Source organism: Saccharomyces eubayanus, chromosome VI (genome assembly GCF_001298625.1).
Source record: "Saccharomyces eubayanus strain FM1318 chromosome VI, whole genome shotgun sequence".
NCBI classification, from domain to species: domain Eukaryota; kingdom Fungi; phylum Ascomycota; class Saccharomycetes; order Saccharomycetales; family Saccharomycetaceae; genus Saccharomyces; species Saccharomyces eubayanus.
Genome location: NC_030981.1, coordinates 135,463 through 153,812, shown reverse-complemented (window position 1 = coordinate 153,812; position 18,350 = coordinate 135,463). Strand labels below are relative to the sequence as shown.

At 40.4% G+C, this 18,350-nt stretch overlaps 8 protein-coding genes and 1 non-coding gene across 9 annotated transcripts; 4 read left to right on the top strand and 5 right to left on the bottom strand.

Annotated features, from left to right (window-relative positions):
* Window positions 1-314: 314 nt before the first annotated feature.
* On the top strand, window positions 315-1,817 carry UBP6 (ubiquitin-specific protease UBP6; the record flags this gene model as incomplete). The annotated part of the gene is made up of 1 exon (XM_018364848.1): window positions 315-1,817. The coding sequence occupies one exon, from the start codon at window positions 315-317 to the stop codon at window positions 1,815-1,817; it is 1,503 nt and encodes a 500-aa protein (XP_018222551.1).
* Window positions 1,818-2,027: 210 nt separating this feature from the next.
* MIC19 (Mic19p) lies at window positions 2,028-2,540 on the bottom strand (the record flags this gene model as incomplete). The annotated part of the gene is made up of 1 exon (XM_018364847.1): window positions 2,028-2,540. One exon carries the CDS (start codon window positions 2,538-2,540, stop codon window positions 2,028-2,030), a length of 513 nt encoding a protein of 170 aa, XP_018222550.1.
* Window positions 2,541-2,728: 188 nt separating this feature from the next.
* On the top strand, window positions 2,729-2,817 carry DI49_1669. Its single transcript is given in 2 exon segments — window positions 2,729-2,768; window positions 2,781-2,817. It is a non-coding gene; the product is annotated as a tRNA-Tyr (tRNA).
* A 377-nt stretch (window positions 2,818-3,194) lies between these two features.
* Window positions 3,195-4,604, top strand: DI49_1668 (SUR7/PalI family protein; the record flags this gene model as incomplete). Its single annotated transcript, XM_018364846.1, has 1 exon — window positions 3,195-4,604. The coding sequence occupies one exon, from the start codon at window positions 3,195-3,197 to the stop codon at window positions 4,602-4,604; it is 1,410 nt and encodes a 469-aa protein (XP_018222549.1).
* A 606-nt stretch (window positions 4,605-5,210) lies between these two features.
* IOC3 (Ioc3p) lies at window positions 5,211-7,634 on the top strand (the record flags this gene model as incomplete). Its single annotated transcript, XM_018364845.1, has 1 exon — window positions 5,211-7,634. The coding sequence occupies one exon, from the start codon at window positions 5,211-5,213 to the stop codon at window positions 7,632-7,634; it is 2,424 nt and encodes an 807-aa protein (XP_018222548.1).
* A 263-nt stretch (window positions 7,635-7,897) lies between these two features.
* Window positions 7,898-9,226, bottom strand: CMK1 (calmodulin-dependent protein kinase CMK1; the record flags this gene model as incomplete). Its single annotated transcript, XM_018364844.1, has 1 exon — window positions 7,898-9,226. One exon carries the CDS (start codon window positions 9,224-9,226, stop codon window positions 7,898-7,900), a length of 1,329 nt encoding a protein of 442 aa, XP_018222547.1.
* A 393-nt stretch (window positions 9,227-9,619) lies between these two features.
* On the bottom strand, window positions 9,620-11,749 carry GSY1 (glycogen (starch) synthase GSY1; the record flags this gene model as incomplete). The annotated part of the gene is made up of 1 exon (XM_018364843.1): window positions 9,620-11,749. One exon carries the CDS (start codon window positions 11,747-11,749, stop codon window positions 9,620-9,622), a length of 2,130 nt encoding a protein of 709 aa, XP_018222546.1.
* A 651-nt stretch (window positions 11,750-12,400) lies between these two features.
* AIP5 (Aip5p) lies at window positions 12,401-13,471 on the bottom strand (the record flags this gene model as incomplete). Its single annotated transcript, XM_018364842.1, has 1 exon — window positions 12,401-13,471. The coding sequence occupies one exon, from the start codon at window positions 13,469-13,471 to the stop codon at window positions 12,401-12,403; it is 1,071 nt and encodes a 356-aa protein (XP_018222545.1).
* A 572-nt stretch (window positions 13,472-14,043) lies between these two features.
* Window positions 14,044-16,548, bottom strand: DI49_1663 (uncharacterized protein; the record flags this gene model as incomplete). The annotated part of the gene is made up of 1 exon (XM_018364841.1): window positions 14,044-16,548. One exon carries the CDS (start codon window positions 16,546-16,548, stop codon window positions 14,044-14,046), a length of 2,505 nt encoding a protein of 834 aa, XP_018222544.1.
* Window positions 16,549-18,350: the final 1,802 nt, after the last annotated feature.

The following is an 18,350-nucleotide window of genomic DNA, read 5'->3' as shown; positions in this document are numbered from 1 at the left end:
GGTACCTAGCTCGCCTTTTCATAGAACGATATTTAACTTATGCATTCATAGCCTTACCTTTTCTTTAATTTGTTTATGTGGGCATCAAAGTTCAACTAAATAGCATGAAATCTATACAATATTGGGTCTCATCGGTATTCATATCACTTTACACGTAAACCTTAGTGGTAATATAAAATGGTAAACATGTATGAAGGGTGAAATAGTTTTTGGATTTGCCACTTTATATGTTTGATGTTTTTGAATACGAGATTCAGCTCTTTGGAAGGATAAATATATAAGGACATTTGCTCGAGTTACTTTTGTGTTGAATGATGAGTGGTGAAACGTTTGAATTTAGTATTAGACATTCCGGTAAAGTTTACCCAATAACTCTTTCTACTGATGCCACTGCAGCTGACTTGAAGAGTAAAGTAGAGGAATTGACTCAAGTTCCAAGTTCTCGCCAAAAATATATGGTTAAAGGTGGGTTAACTGGTGATGAGTCCATCCAAATATCCTCTTTGATCAAACCAGGAACAACAGTCATGCTATTGGGGACTCCAGATGCTAACTTGATCTCTAAGCCAGCAAAGAAGAACAATTTCATCGAAGACCTTGCGCCTGAGCAACAAGTTCAACAGTTTGCTCAATCGCCTGTCGGTTTCAAGAATATGGGTAACACCTGCTATTTAAATGCCACCCTACAGGCTTTATACAGAGTGGATGATGTGAGAGATATGATTCTTAATTATAACCCTTCTGAAGGGGCATCTAGTAGTAGTGCACAAGATGAAGAAACGCATAAGCAAATTGTCATTGAGATGAAACGTTGTTTCGAGAATTTGCATAATAAGAGTTTTAAGAGCGTTTTGCCCATTGTGCTATTAAATACTTTGAGAAAATGTTATCCACAGTTCGCTGAACGTGATCAACAAGGTGGGTTCTATAAGCAACAAGACGCTGAAGAATTGTTTACACAACTGTTCCATAGTATGAGTGTTGTATTTGGTGATAAGTTTTCTGAAGATTTTAGGATTCAATTTAAAACTACTATCAAAGATACGGCTAATGAAACCGATGTTACCGTTAAGGAAAACGAGAGCGATTCCAAATTACAATGCCATATTTCCAGTACTACAAATTTCATGAGAAATGGACTACTCGAAAGCTTAAACGAAAAAATCGAAAAAAGATCAGATCTTACTGGCGCCAATTCCACTTATAGTGTAGAAAAGAAAATATCAAGATTACCAAGATTCTTAACCGTCCAATACGTTAGATTTTTTTGGAAAAGATCCACCAACAAGAAATCCAAGATTTTGCGTAAGGTTGTTTTCCCATTTCAATTGGACGTTGCCGATATGCTTACACCAGAATATGCGCAAGAGAAGATAAAAGTTCGTGATGAATTAAGAAAAGTTGAAAAGGAGAAAAATGAAAAAGAAAGAGAAATCAAAAGGCGTAAATTTGACCCATCATCGTCCAGCGAAAATGACATGACACCAAAGGAACAATATGAGACGCAAGTAGCTCTTAGCGAAAGTGAACAAGATCAATGGTTGGAAGAGTACAAAAAACATTTCCCTGAAAATTTGGAGAAGGGTGAGAACCCATCGTGTGTTTATAACTTAATTGGTGTCATTACACATCAAGGTGCCAATTCTGAATCTGGACATTATCAAGCTTTTATAAGGGATGAATTGGACGAAAATAAGTGGTATAAATTCAATGACGATAAAGTTACCACTGTTGAAAAGGAAAAAATTGAATCGCTAGCTGGTGGTGGTGAGAGTGATAGTGCATTGATTTTAATGTATAAAGGGTTCGGTTTGTGAAGCACAAATTTAAAATAATTTTTTTTTTTTATTATTAGAATTATCTAATATCTTCTACGGAATATACATATACATCTACATACACAAAAAAATTTCTTTCTCTCCTCTTCTCATTTATCCTTAGCAAAAAAAAAAAAAAAATCACTTTCTTATATACATGAAATGGCATTTTCTTTTCTCTTGGCTGAGCTTGCGTATGCTTTTCTTTATTCAACCCATAACGAGTTTTTTGAATTCCTCCATCTCCTCATAACAGTTCAACGATTTGCCTCTATTGGCCAAAAGGCACTCAGTTAATTTTGCCTTTATAGAAATATCGCCTTTGTCCTTCTTGGTATCGGACTTGCTCTTGGCACCACCGTATTTCTCCAATTTCTGTAACTCTAGTTGATCAAATAAGGTTAGCTTCTTATTTAAAGACTCGATCTGGCCATTCAATGAACTTGACGACACTCCATCAGTGGCATCCTTATCATCATCCGATAATAGGGAATTGTTCAAAGTACTCTCGAACTTCTTCAGTGTTTCGACTTCTAAGTCAGATAGCCTTTGAGCGACCTTTTTCTCGATGAACTTCTCTGCGTTTTGTTTGGTGACATAGTCTGATTCGTTTGATGAATCCAATTGAGATACTAAGGACTGCGAAAAATCGATCTGAGTTTGTGGAGTGTATACTTGTTGTTGTTCAGCACCTGTACCCACTTTGGAAGTATTCGAGCCCATGATTAGTCTTTGACTGAACCCTGTACACTTTTTGGTATGTTGCTTTCTTTTGTTTTTTTCTTCTCTTGGTGAACAAGCTCTCTAAACTATTCCCTTCCACTTATTTTTCCTTTGTCTCTCATTGGAAGGAGAGAAATATTTCTTAGCATCAGTAGGTATATTGATAGAAGATATTTCAACAAATACCACTCTCGGTAGCCAAGTTGGTCTAAGGCGCAAGACTGTAATTTATTACCACGAAATCTTGAGATCGGGCGTTCGACTCGCCCCCGGGAGATATTTTTTTATTGTCGATTCCCAATGACTCCCCACTTTTAGATGGAGAACGCTTTACATTAATAGCAAGCACAAATACACTTTAAAACATGCTTGAACGTTGATCCAGTTGTGTGGATGTAAAAATATATTGTTCATGCTTGGTCTTTAATAAATACCCGTAATTTTCATTGTTCATTTTTTGTGACAGAATATAACAAGGAAATTGAAGGAAAAAATAATAAAAAAAATGAACCCTGTAATTGATTACTTAAATTGAAATATATCTTTCAGCAATTAATGGTTTTTTTTTTATTTATTGGATTTGCCAGGATTGAAGAAATTGCTAGCTTTTATTTCGCATTATTCCTCCTCTCTTTTTGAAACCACCACCACGTAATGCTTGGTTTAAAACCAACATTGTTGTTGTGTTCTCTTCTCCAATTCATTTCCTTTATTGGGTTTCTATTATGCTGCTTAACATCTCCGATAATCAAAAAGTGGGGGCTGGCTCAACACAGAGGGGTTTCCTACGGTGCCTTTGGTTACTGTCGAGCCGCAGCAGTCGTTTCCTGCTCTCGAATACAGTTGATGTATAATCCTACCAAAATACMGCACCTTGACTCCTCTTTAGAACGCTGGTGGTCGGATCCCAGGGCAAGACATATCATCGGGAAACTTTTAATTTGTATACCTATAGCCACAGGTTTGACTTTTATTAGTTTCTTATTTTCTTTGGTTTTCTTTTTTCTATACAAGCCTGGAGGATGTTTGAACGTTTCCTTGATTATTTCTAACAGTGTTCTCCAAACAGTGACATTTTTGTCGACTTTATTTGCCTGCGTTGTTATTTTGACACAATTCCATCCTTATACAACTTGGTGCGGTTGGTTAACCGTTCCGTGCTCATTATGGTCACTAATTGTGTGTGTCTTGTCAGTGTTGGGCTTTGTGGGCTTGCATGACCAACCAGAAACCATTGATAAAGAGGCTAGCGTGGAAAACGTTGATAGCATTCTTAAACTATATGGTAGGAGCCAAACACCCAGCACCATTACTGATAAATCTTTGCAACTTACAAGAACCACGACACCTTCCTCCTTTAGCCATTCTATGTATGTTAGCGCAAATTTCATCAATGATGACTTACAAAAGACCTTAGATCCTTATCGAGAAGAACCAGCCACTGAAAATCAAGATCAACCACAGCTAAAGGATGACTCCCCTTTAAAACAAGACCCCCTAGTGAATTTTTTCATTCCTAAGTTGAACGATACAGAAATGTTTTCCAGAAGGGATGCAGGGAAGCAGGAAACATTCCCCTTGAATAAAATTGACTTAGCTAGCATTCCTGTAAAGCAGGAAGAAGGGGAGGTACCCATCGAGAAGAAAATGGAAAACATTTTGTACTATGAAGGAATTTCGAGCCATTCGCAACGCAACTACGATCCGCCGTGGTTGTTCGGTGCTCAGGTTGCCTCAGCAGCCCGCCTCTTCAAGATATATTCACAGAGAGATTACCAAGTCACAGCGCCTCCCCAATATCAACTCCATCATCCGCTAGATTTCCAGCACCAAGAAGATGTTTATCACAATTTTACTTCCCCATCGTATCCGCAGCAGGTGGGAGACTACCACAATTATAACTATAACTCTCATTCCATTCCGAACACTTCCAAGCACACCCTCCAAACACTCTCCAACACCTACGTCTCGCACCAAATGGTGCCTAAGAAATACAAGCCTGCCTACAGACAACGGATGCGTCCTGTGAAGAGTAGCCCCCAGCCAGCTTACTCTTTCTACTAGTGAAATAACCAAAATAAACTGGCATCAAATCCACTTCTTTCGTACGCCTTTTTCTTGGCGCGCCGCAATTAGGTGAAAAATAACAATAGACGTTTTGAGTCTCGTTTTGTAATTCTGTCAGTGTGCCATATGGACGGTGGCATTGGAACGTGATAGAGATTGTATAAGATGTAATAAGAAATAGAATGCTACTGAACGCTTGTTCGCGAGCGTGTGTTTACACTGCGCTTTCTCGAAGCTGTGAAAGCAAATGTGACTTACTCTTTATATTTCACATGATATATAACGGCGAAGCTTTTTCTCTACTGCACGATGCTCTCCCCACTGCAATCAACAAGACAGGGCTAGTATATGTGAAGACGTTTCCGGCAATATTCAGTAGTCATATGTATGAAAATAGCTGCGGTATTGCCTTCCTGGATCATAAAGTGAAATATCATCCTCCACGACTTGCTGAAACTTTAACAAATTCATTAAAATTACGTGAGTTATACTAATTAATGGACGCAGTTTCCCTAGCTGGGGGTCTTTATTTCGATTGTTTTTGGTCATTGAAGCAACCAATTAGCTATAACTTTAAGCGGCACCTTCAATTCTCTATTGTTTATGGATTCCCAACCCGATTCTATCCAAAATTCGCAGCAAGAAGCTCAAGGCGATTCTTCCACACCGGTTGCTGACCTAAATCATGATCGCATACCATTGGATACTTCTTCACAAACAGATTTGAACGCCACTACTTCGCAGTCATTGGATAATTTAAGGAGATCAAGGCGTGTCCCAAAGCCAAGATCAAGTATTTATGATGAGTATGAGGAAGAACTAAAGGAGAGGGCTAATAAACCCAAGAGGAAAAGGCCTGCGGCTTCTAAGAAGAAGCCATCTGCAACACAGAAGGATAAGCCGAGCGGTAAAGTGGAGAAAAAGAAGGCTACCACGGCTGATAAGGATGGTAAACCCACTTTGAAGGCTAATGACAAAAAAGTGATGCCGAGACCTAAACCTGCACATGAACAGGTAGAACCTGCTTTGATTCCTAGCAATTGGACTTCAGCAATACCCCTACTTACTTCGGATTTTAAAAACCAATACAGTGTCATCTCTAGGTTGAAAAATCCGAATATGAAACCTGTCCCATATGCTGGTGATATTATTAAGCTGATGGCATTCATAAATAAGTTTAGTTCATTTTTTGACCACGACTTACAGAACTTATCGTTCCAAGATTTCGAAGTTGGTTTGGATTTATATCCTGGTGATCCCAAGGGAAATGCAGCAGGTATCGTTAGGAGTCCCGATGACACATCCTTGTTGCTATATCCTGATTTTATGGCCATCAAGGACATCGTCCATTGCCAAGACAAGATGAACTTTCTGTTTTTAACCTTGTTAGATTTGACATTTGCAGAGAATTTAGATAGTAAGAATGCGAAAAAAAAGGGCCCTTTGACTACTTGGGATAAGTTAAATTCATCTTCCAAAAAAGTGTTTTCTAGTTCCCTTTATCGATTAAGGCTTGTGGCCCATGAATGGGGGTACCCACGGGAATGGCGTCAACATCTTCCTAGTGATCAAGACATTTCCAAACCGAGAACCGCTCTTTTCGAGCAAGATGAGCAAACTCCAGTGGTGGATCCAAGACGTCCAGAAATTCTGACCCCAAATATTTATACATGGAATAAAAATGAACCACTTCCATTAGAATCGGATCCTCTACAAAATCGAGAAATGGATAAGAACGGTATTTTGGCACTCAAACCAATAGATCGTATTATTATGTTGAGAGCTTTGGCAGACTGGTGTGCTTCTCACTCTCCAGCTGCCCACAATGAAATTTACAAGCTAACACATGGTAAAAAAGATCCTGTCTTTGGCATTCAAACCCAACAAGTGCCCAGGTATTCTATCGAAGGAATTGATAATACCCTCAATAATTTTAAAAGGCTTTGTTCGTTAATTCAGTCAAGATATGAAATCAGAAGCAAGAAAAAACATTTCGTCAAACAATTAAAAGAAGGTAAAAAACCGGATTTGTCAAGGAAGTTGGAAGTTCTAAAGGAAATAAAAACGGAAATGAAAAATACGGCGAAACCCGAGAAGGATGAAGTCTTATTTTCACTATATGACAAATGGGCTCAATTATTTGAAGGAGAATTGCCCGATCAACCACTAGGTAATCCCTTTGCCGAAAGACTCTATAAACTACGATTGCAAGAATTCTTTCTTGGTAGAATTCCTCATATAGGTGATTTTTATATCCCAAGATTACACAGCTATGGCGAATCATTAGAAATGAGTACGTTTACTGATCTAAGAAGCTTGCAAGAGCTACTCTCGAAATTCAAGAACAATGAATACAACGCATTTACGTTATTTGAAAATGACGGTCAATCAATGAGTGCCCAATTCAAACTCTTTTACCACGATACGCCTTCTTTGGCGCATGATGTCGCGCAGGGTAAAAATACGCTGGGGAAGGTTTACTGGTATGAAATGTGTCACGATTCAGCAACATTGTTGGAATTCCTGGAATTCTTAGACTGTAAAATTGCTAAACCTAAAGATGAAAAGAAGGAAGAAAAGGACGGTGAAAAAGAAAGCGCCGTGGTTACCGAAGCACCACCGGTTGAGCAGAAACCAAATTCTACTGCTGATTCTAATCCCTCTTTAAATACGAATCCACTACCAAAAGATGCAAAATACAACTCCGCGAGAAAGAAGCTACAGATTTTAAAGGAATTTTTGGGTGATTTCTATTTCATTCTTCGTGAATTGGAGCAAATGAAAGTGCAATTTGCAGATATGAAGCCAGGAAAGAGACAATTGAGAAGGATACAACGACAAAATGTGAACTATAATACAGAATATGACAGTGAGGAATATGTAGATGATGAGGATGACGAGCAAATTGAGGAAGACGACGAGCAAATTGAGGAAGACGACGATGATGACGATGATGATGATAATGATGATTATGACGAGAATGATTCTTTTTCAAGTAATGGTAAAACTAAAAGACAACGTACTTAGACAACCAAACATCATAGGAGCCCGAGATTCTAAATTTCTTTACCACTTCCAGTTTGAATAATTAAATACTGTAAAAATTAACTTCATTAGTAAATATTTAAATACGTATTTCTTATTAACTTGGCCAAAAAAAAAAGAGGAAAATAAAGGCTCTGTGTCAAAGTGCAAACGCTGCATTTTTCAAGCACGTATTTGAAACGTTATTAAAGTCAAAAAGTCAATGAAGATTTGATCCCCAGTGTGGTATAATAGGGCTTCCGATATCAGCTATCTGTCTTGGCACCCTTTTCATCTTGTGTCGCATCCGCATAATCCAACGGTTTTTTATCACTATCACTTTCGTTATCAGAACTGCAGATCCTGTTAATGTTTAAGAATTTCTCTTTTTCTGCAATCACTGTATTGACTAGTTGTGCAAAAGCTTCGCTAGTTAACTCAGACTTTAATTTGGATTGCTCTTTGTTTGATAGTTTACTAGATGTTGGTTTTGTATCCATTGAATGTAATGAAGGCGTGGAACGGTTGTTCTCGTCGAAATCAGAATCGCTTTCAGTTTGCTCAAGATACAAGTTTCTTAGTTTCTGAATCTTCATATTTAATCTGACCTTTTCAACAGAGTTACGGAATTTTTGGCGAGCGTCCAATCCTTCCTTCAGGCCAGGCAACAAATTATGCGTTTTTAGTTCTGTACAAACAATCCATGGGTCTTCCAACAGTTCTGCAGCGGTTGGCCTCTTTGTGGGATCTAAATCAAGAGCTTTCAAAATGAATCGCTTAGCTTTATCAGATACTGAATCCCAATAAGGCCGATGGAATGTCACTGGATACTTCCCGGTTGTACACTCGTCAAGGAAATCCATGACTCTTTCAGCTTTGAATGCAGAATAGCCACACAGCAACGTATATGTGATGACACCAATCGACCAAATATCACAAGGTTTACCATGGCCATCTTGGGTAAGCACTTCTGGGGCCACATAACCCAACGAACCTGCTGCTTTGTAAATGAGCTCCTCATCGCTTTTTAACCTCTTGGCAATACCAAAATCAGCGATCACCAATGGAGATTCATCGCTTATATCTATATAAAGCAAATTTTCTGGCTTTAAATCCCTATGAACAATATTCTGGGAGTGCATGTATTTGACAGCGCTTAAAATCTCAACCAGGATTCTCACCGCATCCACCTCAGTGAATTTACCCTTTTTCAAAATGCGATCAAACAATTCACCACCTTTAGCCAATTGAGTGATAATATAGAACTTGTCTTTCGATTCAAACCAATCCTTGAATGCCACGATATTCGGATGGTGCAACCTTTGCAAAATATCCAATTCATCGTATAGCGCCTCTAACTGGATCTTGTTCCCCTTTAGTGCTTTCTTTATGAGAATCTTAACAGCAACGTCCTCTCCTGTTTCAGAATTTCTAGCTTGTCTTACCACGCCAAACGTACCGGCACCCAGTGTCTTTCCAAAAACGTAATTTTTCTTATTGGCATACGAAGCAGGCTGAACGTGCGCCGTTTTACCCTCAGGGTCCTCAACGGATTGTGTTGAAGTATCGTTGTTTTCTGGAGCTTTTTTATCCATGATAGCAGCTTGGTTCTTTGTCTAAAGTTTTTCAATATCACCCAAAAGGACAGATTCTATAGAAATTGAAGCCATTATGTCGTGCATTCTAAAGTAATGTGGTTTTTATTCGTTCTATCCCTTAGATGAGTTGGCTGCATTACTCTAAACGCGGGGGTCATTTCTTTTTTTTTCTTCAGCCTTTTGTTCTTAAGCGAAAGAAGCCAAAGTTTAAATTTTCTCCTTATACAAAACACATATTAAGTAAGAGAAGAAGTTTTGTTGTTTGCCTTCCTTTAGTATGCTCGTTCTACGTACTTCTACAAAGGTTATATAAACATACAAAACAAAAAACGTAGGTTTGAATATGATGCTCGGCTGAAAAAGGAATTATTACTTAAAATGAGTTGTTTTTCAGTTATCTTCATAGTATGCAGAAGTGTCATCGTCGTCGTCATCATCACCTGCAACGCCTCCATTCATGCTTAGATTAAAGTAATCATCCGCATTGTTGGCGTCTTGGAGGGTTCCCAGGTCGCCCGGAGTCATGTAAACGGTACTGTTGGATCTTACCTTGGGAGATCCAGGTACACTTAGAGGTCTGGCAATCTTAAACTTCTTACCACCGGCAAGGGTATTCATATTGGCGTCGCTAATATCTTCGCCTATCAATTCCTTGAACTGGTCTGGGTAAGCTCTACGAAGACCCAATTGTCTAGCCTTGACGTATTCCAACCCCATTCTCTTCCAATCTAACAGATCAGATAGTCTCTCGGTTCTGTTTCTTTGGTTAATTCTTTGTCTTCTAGTCTTGTTAACAAATTCTTCCATGTAGTCGGCTAATTGCTCCACAGATTCATCGGGGGCTTTGAAACGACGGTCCACGATATAAATACCGTAGTCCTTAGCCTGATCAGTTTCGATCAAGTCCTCCATATAGGCACCAAACCCGGAAACGTTTGTTGTGATTGAGGGAACCCCCATAACGGTACATTCTGCCGGCGTGTACCCCCATGGTTCATAGTAGGATGGGAAGACACCCAAATGGCAACCACGAACGAATTCATCGTAATCCAGTCCGAGAATAGGATTATTTGCGTTCAAAAACTCAGGGTGGAATATGACTTTGACACGATCGCTTGGATCGTTGAATAATCTGACGTGTCTGATTTGATTCAGGATTGGATCGTTAGCATCATCACACATATTATGTGTGACCACTGGAGGTAATTCGCCGTGAGGTCTTCTCAATGCCAAAACTCTTTTTTTCAATAACACTTTTTCAGAACTTTTCAATAGTTCGTCTAGATTAGTGGGCAATTCTGTCTCTAGACCGTTATGAGGATATCTCATTGTATGCTCGAATATTCTTTTGCCAATGGATGCAGTGACCTCGTCGACTGTGTTTTCCAAGGATTTCACAATAGCTTGGCTCTTTAGTGCTTCCACAGTGAAAGAATTGGTCTTAGCAGGCATAATCAAAAATGCCACCACAGTTTTCTTAGACCCGGAAACCTTCAATCTGTAATTAAGACGAGCCAAGGACTCGATGAACATGTCGGCACCTTTGTTTTTGTATTCATATCTACCAGCGATAAAGAAGTAAACGGTGTTGTCTAGATCGAAATCGAAACAGCCATGGAAATGACCTCTAACGAATTCGTTGATCTTCTCTTTTTTCAGTGCATGCAGGTTTTGGAACTCATGAACGGCTTGGAACTTGACGACATTCAACCCATTGGGCAAGATACCGTCAGGCTTCCTCTTCAACAAATGCTCCGCTTCGAATGCAGTGATCTGTGACACAGTGGTGAAAACGTCCGCAGTGTGAGCGGCGGCACGCTCGATGCAGTACCTGTGATAAATCCCCCTTTTGCCAGCTTCCTGGTCTACATCGAAAAGCTGTAATTGATTATAAAAGTCCACATCACCCGCGGCACACAAGTATCTACCCAATAAGGTAGCGTGCGTGGTAAAAATTGTCACGACGTCAATTCTTTTCTTCCGACACAATGGTAGGGCCACACCGGCCAACCATTCGTGGAAGTGGCCGATGATTGCATGTTTGTTGTCCAGTTTCGATACCTCTCCCAAAAACCACACAACAACGTAGCCAAATAAGATAGCGTCGTTTGTTTCGTGGTCGTGCTCGGGAGACGGGATTCCCACAAGGGACCATAGATCAGCCTTCCATTCGCCCAGGAGGTGTCTTACAGAGTCCAGGTCAAACAAAATGACACGTGGTGCTCCCTCCACCAACCAACGACCGTAGACGAAATTCACACCCTTTTCGCGCATCGACATCAACGTCCTTTGAATGGGCAATAGGTCCTCGCGGAAAACCTCTTCGTCCTCCCAGTCGAGTTTTTCGACCTCACCTTCATACGTGGACTTGTTCAAGGGCCCGATCAGCGTATAGTTGTCTCCGTACTGAGCCACGGTAACTGGGGCCTTGGATTTCAAGACAGAGTAAATGCCACCAACCCTGTTGGCGACTTCCGTTGCTACTTCGAATAGAAGATGGTTTTGTAAATCACGAGCCATACTTCGCTGTAGTACTGCTACTTCTTTTTGTTTAGTTCTTAGGTTCTTCTCCTGCTTCTGTTACCTAATATGGTTGGAGATATATATATATATATGTGGAGAAAAGCGGAAAGAAGCAAGAAGACGAGTTGTGGAGAGGTAAGAGAGAGAACCCCAAGTTTATATACACCAGTGTCGAATTGCTCGCACTCCAGCACTGTTGCAGGAGTTGTTGGAACCGTCTCCACATGCAAGTGTAGTCGTTCAGCCTCTTGGCTGCCTTCACTCAATAGACCCACGGCTAACAATAGCTTGAAATTCTTGGAAGAGTTCTTCCAAGGGGTGCTTTTTGCCATATGTGGGGGCGTCAGGCACCGTTACTTGTCCCTGTTCTGTGGGACACTCTACGTCAGGCACCGGTCACACAGCGGCCGCGCAGTGAATTCTTGCCTTCGTGCGCCGGATCTGGAAGGAGTGCCCCTGAAAGTTTCCGGTTACGGCGCTTGTGAGTGGCCTCTTTGGGTGAGATATGTTCCTGGGCGTAAGGACAGTCTCGTCTTTGGTGCGATACGGTATGGGGGATCCGGGATCGTGAGGTGTGTGCAAGACAGTATGTGGCGTATGTATGAGTTCGTCTGTGTGTGTATGAGTATGTGTATGCATGTGTGTGTTCTACATAGTGTCGTAAATAAGTTCGCGCAGTTTATAGTCTTCGTTAGCCTCCTCAACGTCTTCCCAGTTCCCTATGAGGTCGTTGCGTCCTCTCACCACACCTGGAAGGCTTCTGCCCTTACTGAACGTCTTCCAGACCTTTCTTGCCTCGTCATCCGTACCCAGGTCTCTGTAGGTGAATGGGACCCTGTTGGCAGTCAGGATAGTGCTTAGACGGTTTGTTCGCGGGATCATGTGGAACCCGCCTCCGGCTAGTGAAGTGTATATGTATACGGGCTCTTGTTCGTTCAGCTTGCGGATCTCACTTGTCTTGATGACGGCTTGCGCTTGCACTTTTGCTTGGTCTTGCGTGTTTTGACTGGTGTTTTGAGTCTTGGTGTTTTGAGTTTTGGTGTCCTTCCCTTCTAATGATTGGAGCAGGGCGTTTATTTCAGAGTCGTCAACGATTTTCAATTGCTCCAGGAACTCGTCAGTCTCATCCATGATATCTTTGAAGATGTCATCCGCGGTTGGCTCCTCGGAAACCTCCTTTGCTTTTTCGCTTTGTGAGGTGGCTTCGCTAACGTGTCGATCTTCACCATTGAACGAGGCTTCCCTAGTTTCAAGAGCGGCTTCTTCAGTGAAGTCCAAGCCGCATATTTCAACTTCTTCTTGGTTGGTTTCGGTTTCTCTGTCTCCGTGATCTTTTGTATTTTTTTCCAGTTTTCCTTCTTCAGTAAGATCTGTAATAAGATCTTCCATCTCGCCTTCTTCTGTCTCCCGCGCCTTGGTGTCTTCTTTTGAAAAGCTTTCGTCTGGTTTCACTGGATAAGAAGCATTGGCTGCCGTTGCGCCTTCTCCGATAGCCCTGTTATCCTCGACATTTTGACCTTTCGCATCTTCTTCCAGAGCTTCGGCATCTTCCACTTTCGCATCCTCTACTTTCGCATCCTCCGCTTTGGTGTCTTCTGATTTCACACCAATTTTAACAGCCTCGATACCCTGTCCTTCTGTGTCTTTTTCCAGAGCCTTGGCTGCCTCGGTATCTTTCACAGTTTCGGCAGCTTCCACTTTCGTGTCCTCTGACTTCATAGTTCCTCCAACGGTTTTAACGCCCTCCTCTTTTGCATCTTCTTTCAGAGCTCCGGCAGCTTCGGCGTCTTCCACTTTCGTATCTTCCACTTTCACATCTTCCGTTTCTACACATTTTTTAACAGCCTCGACACCCTGTTCTTTCGTATCCTCTTCCAAAGTCTTGGCTGCTTCGGTAGATTTGACAGCTTCGGTAGCTTCGGTAGCTTCGGTATCCTCGGTAGCTTTGACAGCTTCGGTAGCCTTGGCTACTTCGGCGTCTTCCACTTTCGTATCTTCCACTTTCACATCTTCCGTTTCTACACATTTTTTAACAGCCTCGACACCTTGCTCTTTCGTATCCTCTTCCAAAGTCTTGGTTGCATCGGTAGATTTGACAGCTTTTATAGCTTCGGTAGCTTTTATAGCTTCAGTAGCTTCGGTAGCTTTTATAGCTTCAGTAGCTTCGGTAGCTTTGACAGCTTCAGTAGCTTCGGTAGCTTTTATAGCTTCAGTAGCTTCGGTAGATTTGACAGCTTTTATAGCTCCAGTAGCATCGGTAGCTTTTATAGCTTCAGTAGCATCGGTAGCTTTTATAGCTTCAGTAGNGTAGCTTTTATAGCTTCAGTAGCATCGGTAGCTTTTATAGCTTCAGTAGCTTTTATAGCTTCAGTAGCTTTTATAGCTTCAGTAGCTTCGGTAGATTTTATAGCTTCAGTAGCATCGGTAGCTTTTATAGCTTCAGTAGCTTCGGTAGCTTTTATAGCTTCAGTAGCTTCGGTAGATTTGACAGCTTTTATAGCTTCAGTAGCATCGGTAGCTTTTATAGTTTCAGTAGCATCGGTAGCTTTTATAGCTTCAGTAACTTCGGTGTCTTCGGTGTCTTCGGTGTCTTCGGTGTCTTCGGTGTCTTCGGTGTCTTCGGTGTCTTCGGTGTCTTCGGTGTCTTCGGTGTCTGCCACTTTCACATCCTCTAACTTCACACTTTCTTTGGCAGCTTCAGCGTCTTCTTTTGCAACTTCGAGATCTTTTGTTTGTGTGTTTTCTCCGGAAGCGTCAGCATCCTTGCCATTCTCAGGTTGTGCAGCTTCTCTTACAGCTTCATTAGTTTCGGTGACGTCTCCTTTCGCTTCTTGTTTTGTAGCGTCGGCATCCTTGACATTTGTGCTTTCTTTTATAGGTTCAGAAGTTCTGGCATCTTCTGTTTTTTTAGCTTCCTTAGCAGTTAAAACGCCTTTTACTTCCGCATCTTCTTTCGAAGTTTTAGCAGCAACGGCGCCATGTACTTCGGTATCTTCTTTTAAAGCCTCAGCAGCACTGAAAGCTTCTCCGTTCGTATCACCCTTCAAAGCTTCAGCAGTTTTGACCTCTTTTTCCTCCGTATCTACTCTAGACGTTTCAAGAATAATATGCTCTTTTGGCTTGTTTTCTTTGCTGGCCACTTCAGCAGAATCTTTACGAGCAGGCTTTTCTGATGTTTCTTCAAACTTTGCATTACCTTCTAATTCCCTAGCGATGGAATCATACCCCGTCTTCAATTTTTCTTTATAACCTCCTGAAGTCATGTCTTTTTTCGAGGATGATCCCTCTTCGATACCGGATACTTTGTTGTTTTTTACAGCAGCTGGCTGCTCAGTCGTATTACCAGTTTCAAGTTCTTGCGAAGTTGAATTTTCTTTTTCGTTTTTTACAGCTTCTAAAGGTACCTTAACAGCATTGTCTTGCAACTCATCCTCACTAGTGCATCCCGTCTGATACACTGTGTTATCAATGTCAGCCTCTTTCTTAATCGGATCTTCTTCTAGTGTAGTGTCTTTTTTGGAAACAATGCCTTCAAACTTTTTGACGTTTTCGTCTTTTTTATGATTCGCGGTTACTGGCTTTTCGTTTCCCTTGGTTTGCAGTTCCAAGGCATGACTTTTATTTTTATCCTCGTCTTCTAACTCTACATTTAGTGGATGTTCTGGTTTCTGAGCAGTATCAGTTTGCCGTCCCTCTTCCAAATCGCTACCTTTAAATTCGCCAGTATTAGAGTGAAATCCATCCATAGCTGAGATATCGGTTTTAGCAATTTTAGTTCCGCTTTGTAAAAGAGAATCAGCTGTTGCAATTTCTGTGTTTTCCTTCTCTTCATCCAAACTGCGCGGTTTGTGGTGATGGTCTATATTTTCTTTGCCAGTATTCAAAGTGTCATTATTCTCTTGAGATGTAGCACGTTCCACCTCACCTGAGCCAGCACGGTATTGGTTTTCATAGTGGTCTGTGTTGATCACATCAGCATTGAGTATTTCCTGAGTAGATTTCTTGACAGTTTCAATATTCTCTTTTCCCTCATCAAATTGTTTTTCTGACAAAGGTATGCAGCTTATTTTACTGACCTCATTGTCTGTGGTTTGCTTATCTTTGATGACTTCATCTTTAATAACATTTACCTTGATATCCTCATCGTCCTTTGAGTTATCGTCCTGTAGGTACTCTTCAATACCTACCAATATGGAATCTAAAGTCGATTGGTTCAAAGAATCAGTACTGCCTGTAGAATTCAAGGAGCTACGAGCCTTTTTAACTTTCTTCTTTTTACCTTTTTTGCTCTTCCTAGTTGGAATATTATCAACTCCCGTCTTTGCTGATTCGTTAGTGGAAGACTCATTGATATCTATATCTATGTCTGTTGAGGCGTCTACAGAAGATTCAATTCCGTCATTTGATGTATCTATATTTACTTTGATTATATCATCTTCCTGTCTCAAATTATGAGAACTTACATCCCGGGGCAGGATTGTCACGGTCTCATCAACAAGATCACGAAGCTCTACAGAAGTAGCCCCGCTAATACCTGATTTCTTTTGCTTTTGAATCTTCTTTTTGTTTCTCAATTTCAAAGATTTCCTTTGAGATGCTAGTTCCATTGCGAAATTTCCAGTGGTATTTAACACCTCATCTATATCGTCTGTAAGCTCATCTTCACCGTTTGTCAAATTTTCCACACTCAATAAAGACGGATCTATTGAAACCGATGTATGAGCATTTTCATCGCCGCTTACTTTTGTGGGCTGAATGTTAAGTTTCTGATCCTTTACAGTTGAAGGCTCTACCATATTTTCCTCGAGATAATCTCAAATTGATCTGGATAGCAAATGATCTTCTTAGTATAAAAACAGTTTCTAGTGCGTTTGAAAGAAAAGAGGTAATCGCAAAGCAGGCTTGTGTGCGTTTCCATGAAACACTTGCTGAACATTATTTAAGGGTAAACCTATCAAAGTCTTGTATCCGGAGAGTTGATAAATCTTTCATCTTGCCTGATTTTCGCATGCAGCTGGATTGCGTCACCTAACAATAACAAAAAACAGAAAAAAACAGAAAAAAGAAAATGCGCAAGCCCGGAATCGAACCGGGGGCCCAACGATGRCAACGTTGGATTTTACCACTAAACCACTTGCGCTATTTTAATTGAAAGAACTTGATCTTGTACCCGAACTGATAAATTCAAATTCTTACATTCTTGTTAACCTGCCTTTATCACGCGTAGTACACAATACTCTTTTGATGAGATTGTCTTTTTGGAGGCAGGACGTACGGGATATTACTGTCAGTCGATGATCATTGACAAAGTGGGGACTTGTTGAAATTACGATTTGTATCTTAAAACATGACCTCTCGTAAATATTCCTCTCGCCTCAACCCTTTTCGCCAGTATATCATAGTTTTGTGACGTTAAGAGGAGACGGAAAACCTACCTTTTGAAAACCTTAGAGGTACTAAAAGGTTGAAGTGGGGCATTTCTACGCTTTCTCTACTCTGTTCTTTCGAAGAATACAAAAAGAGTACTAATGACTGTTTGTAGACATATGTATATATGTATTAATTGTGTAAAACAGAGCCCATGAAAAGCCATCAATTTTTAGAGTTATACTGAGAAGAAAACTCGTTTTGGCTTTTGAGGTTTTTGAAATTGAGTCTCTATTAATTTCTTAAAGAGCATTAAAGACGTCCTTTGCAAACTTCAAGTTGACAGAAACTTTACCAGAAACGTTAAGAGAGAGAAAAGAGAATGTGTAAGACGGTATTTATTGAAGTAGGAGTTAATTATATACCAGAAACACCATCGCCTCAAGAGACTGTATTAGTACAGAAACCAATACAGAATGTTTGGGAAACACATTTGAGAGAAAAAAAAGTCATATAGAACTCAGAAGAAAGCAGAGCAGCATATAAAACGCCTGAATGGCATTCAAAAAGCAATAGTTCAAACCAGAGCATATGGTGAATATGACTAAATCAAAAAGCCTTTTTAATGGGTGCTTGACGCCCTTCAAACATGATCCCCATAGATGGTAAAAACACCAAAAGAATTTTTCGTTGAGACACTTTTCAAAAGGCATACAAAAATAGATTTATTCAAGAGGTTATTCCTAAAATTTCAGAATCCGGTAGCTTCTTTATAATGATGTCAAAATCATAGGGCACAAGGGAAAAAGATATCGTTCACAGGTCTTGGAGTAGACTTTTGCATGGCAATAATGAAACGCCTACTCGAAAGCACAGCATTGAACAAATGAATAGTCCAGAGCAATACTATGCTGGTGACACGCTTATAAATATAAGGTCAACGTTAAGCATATTTCACACTAGAGTGGAATTACATCGTTTTTTTTTAAAACATGAAAAAAGCTGCAAAAATGCAGCTAACAGAGTAATTCCTAATGCCCCTTTCAAGGGAATCAAAATCGAGATTGTCAACTCAAGGTCAGTAAAAATTAAAATAAATAAAAAAGTCCCTTCAACTCTTAATCATATTTACTACTCAAAGTGTGGAAGGTGACCTACGGGATCCCTGCAATAACGTCTTTATGAGATTGACTTTAACGGGTTTGTCTCAGTGTTTAGAAAATGCTGGAAA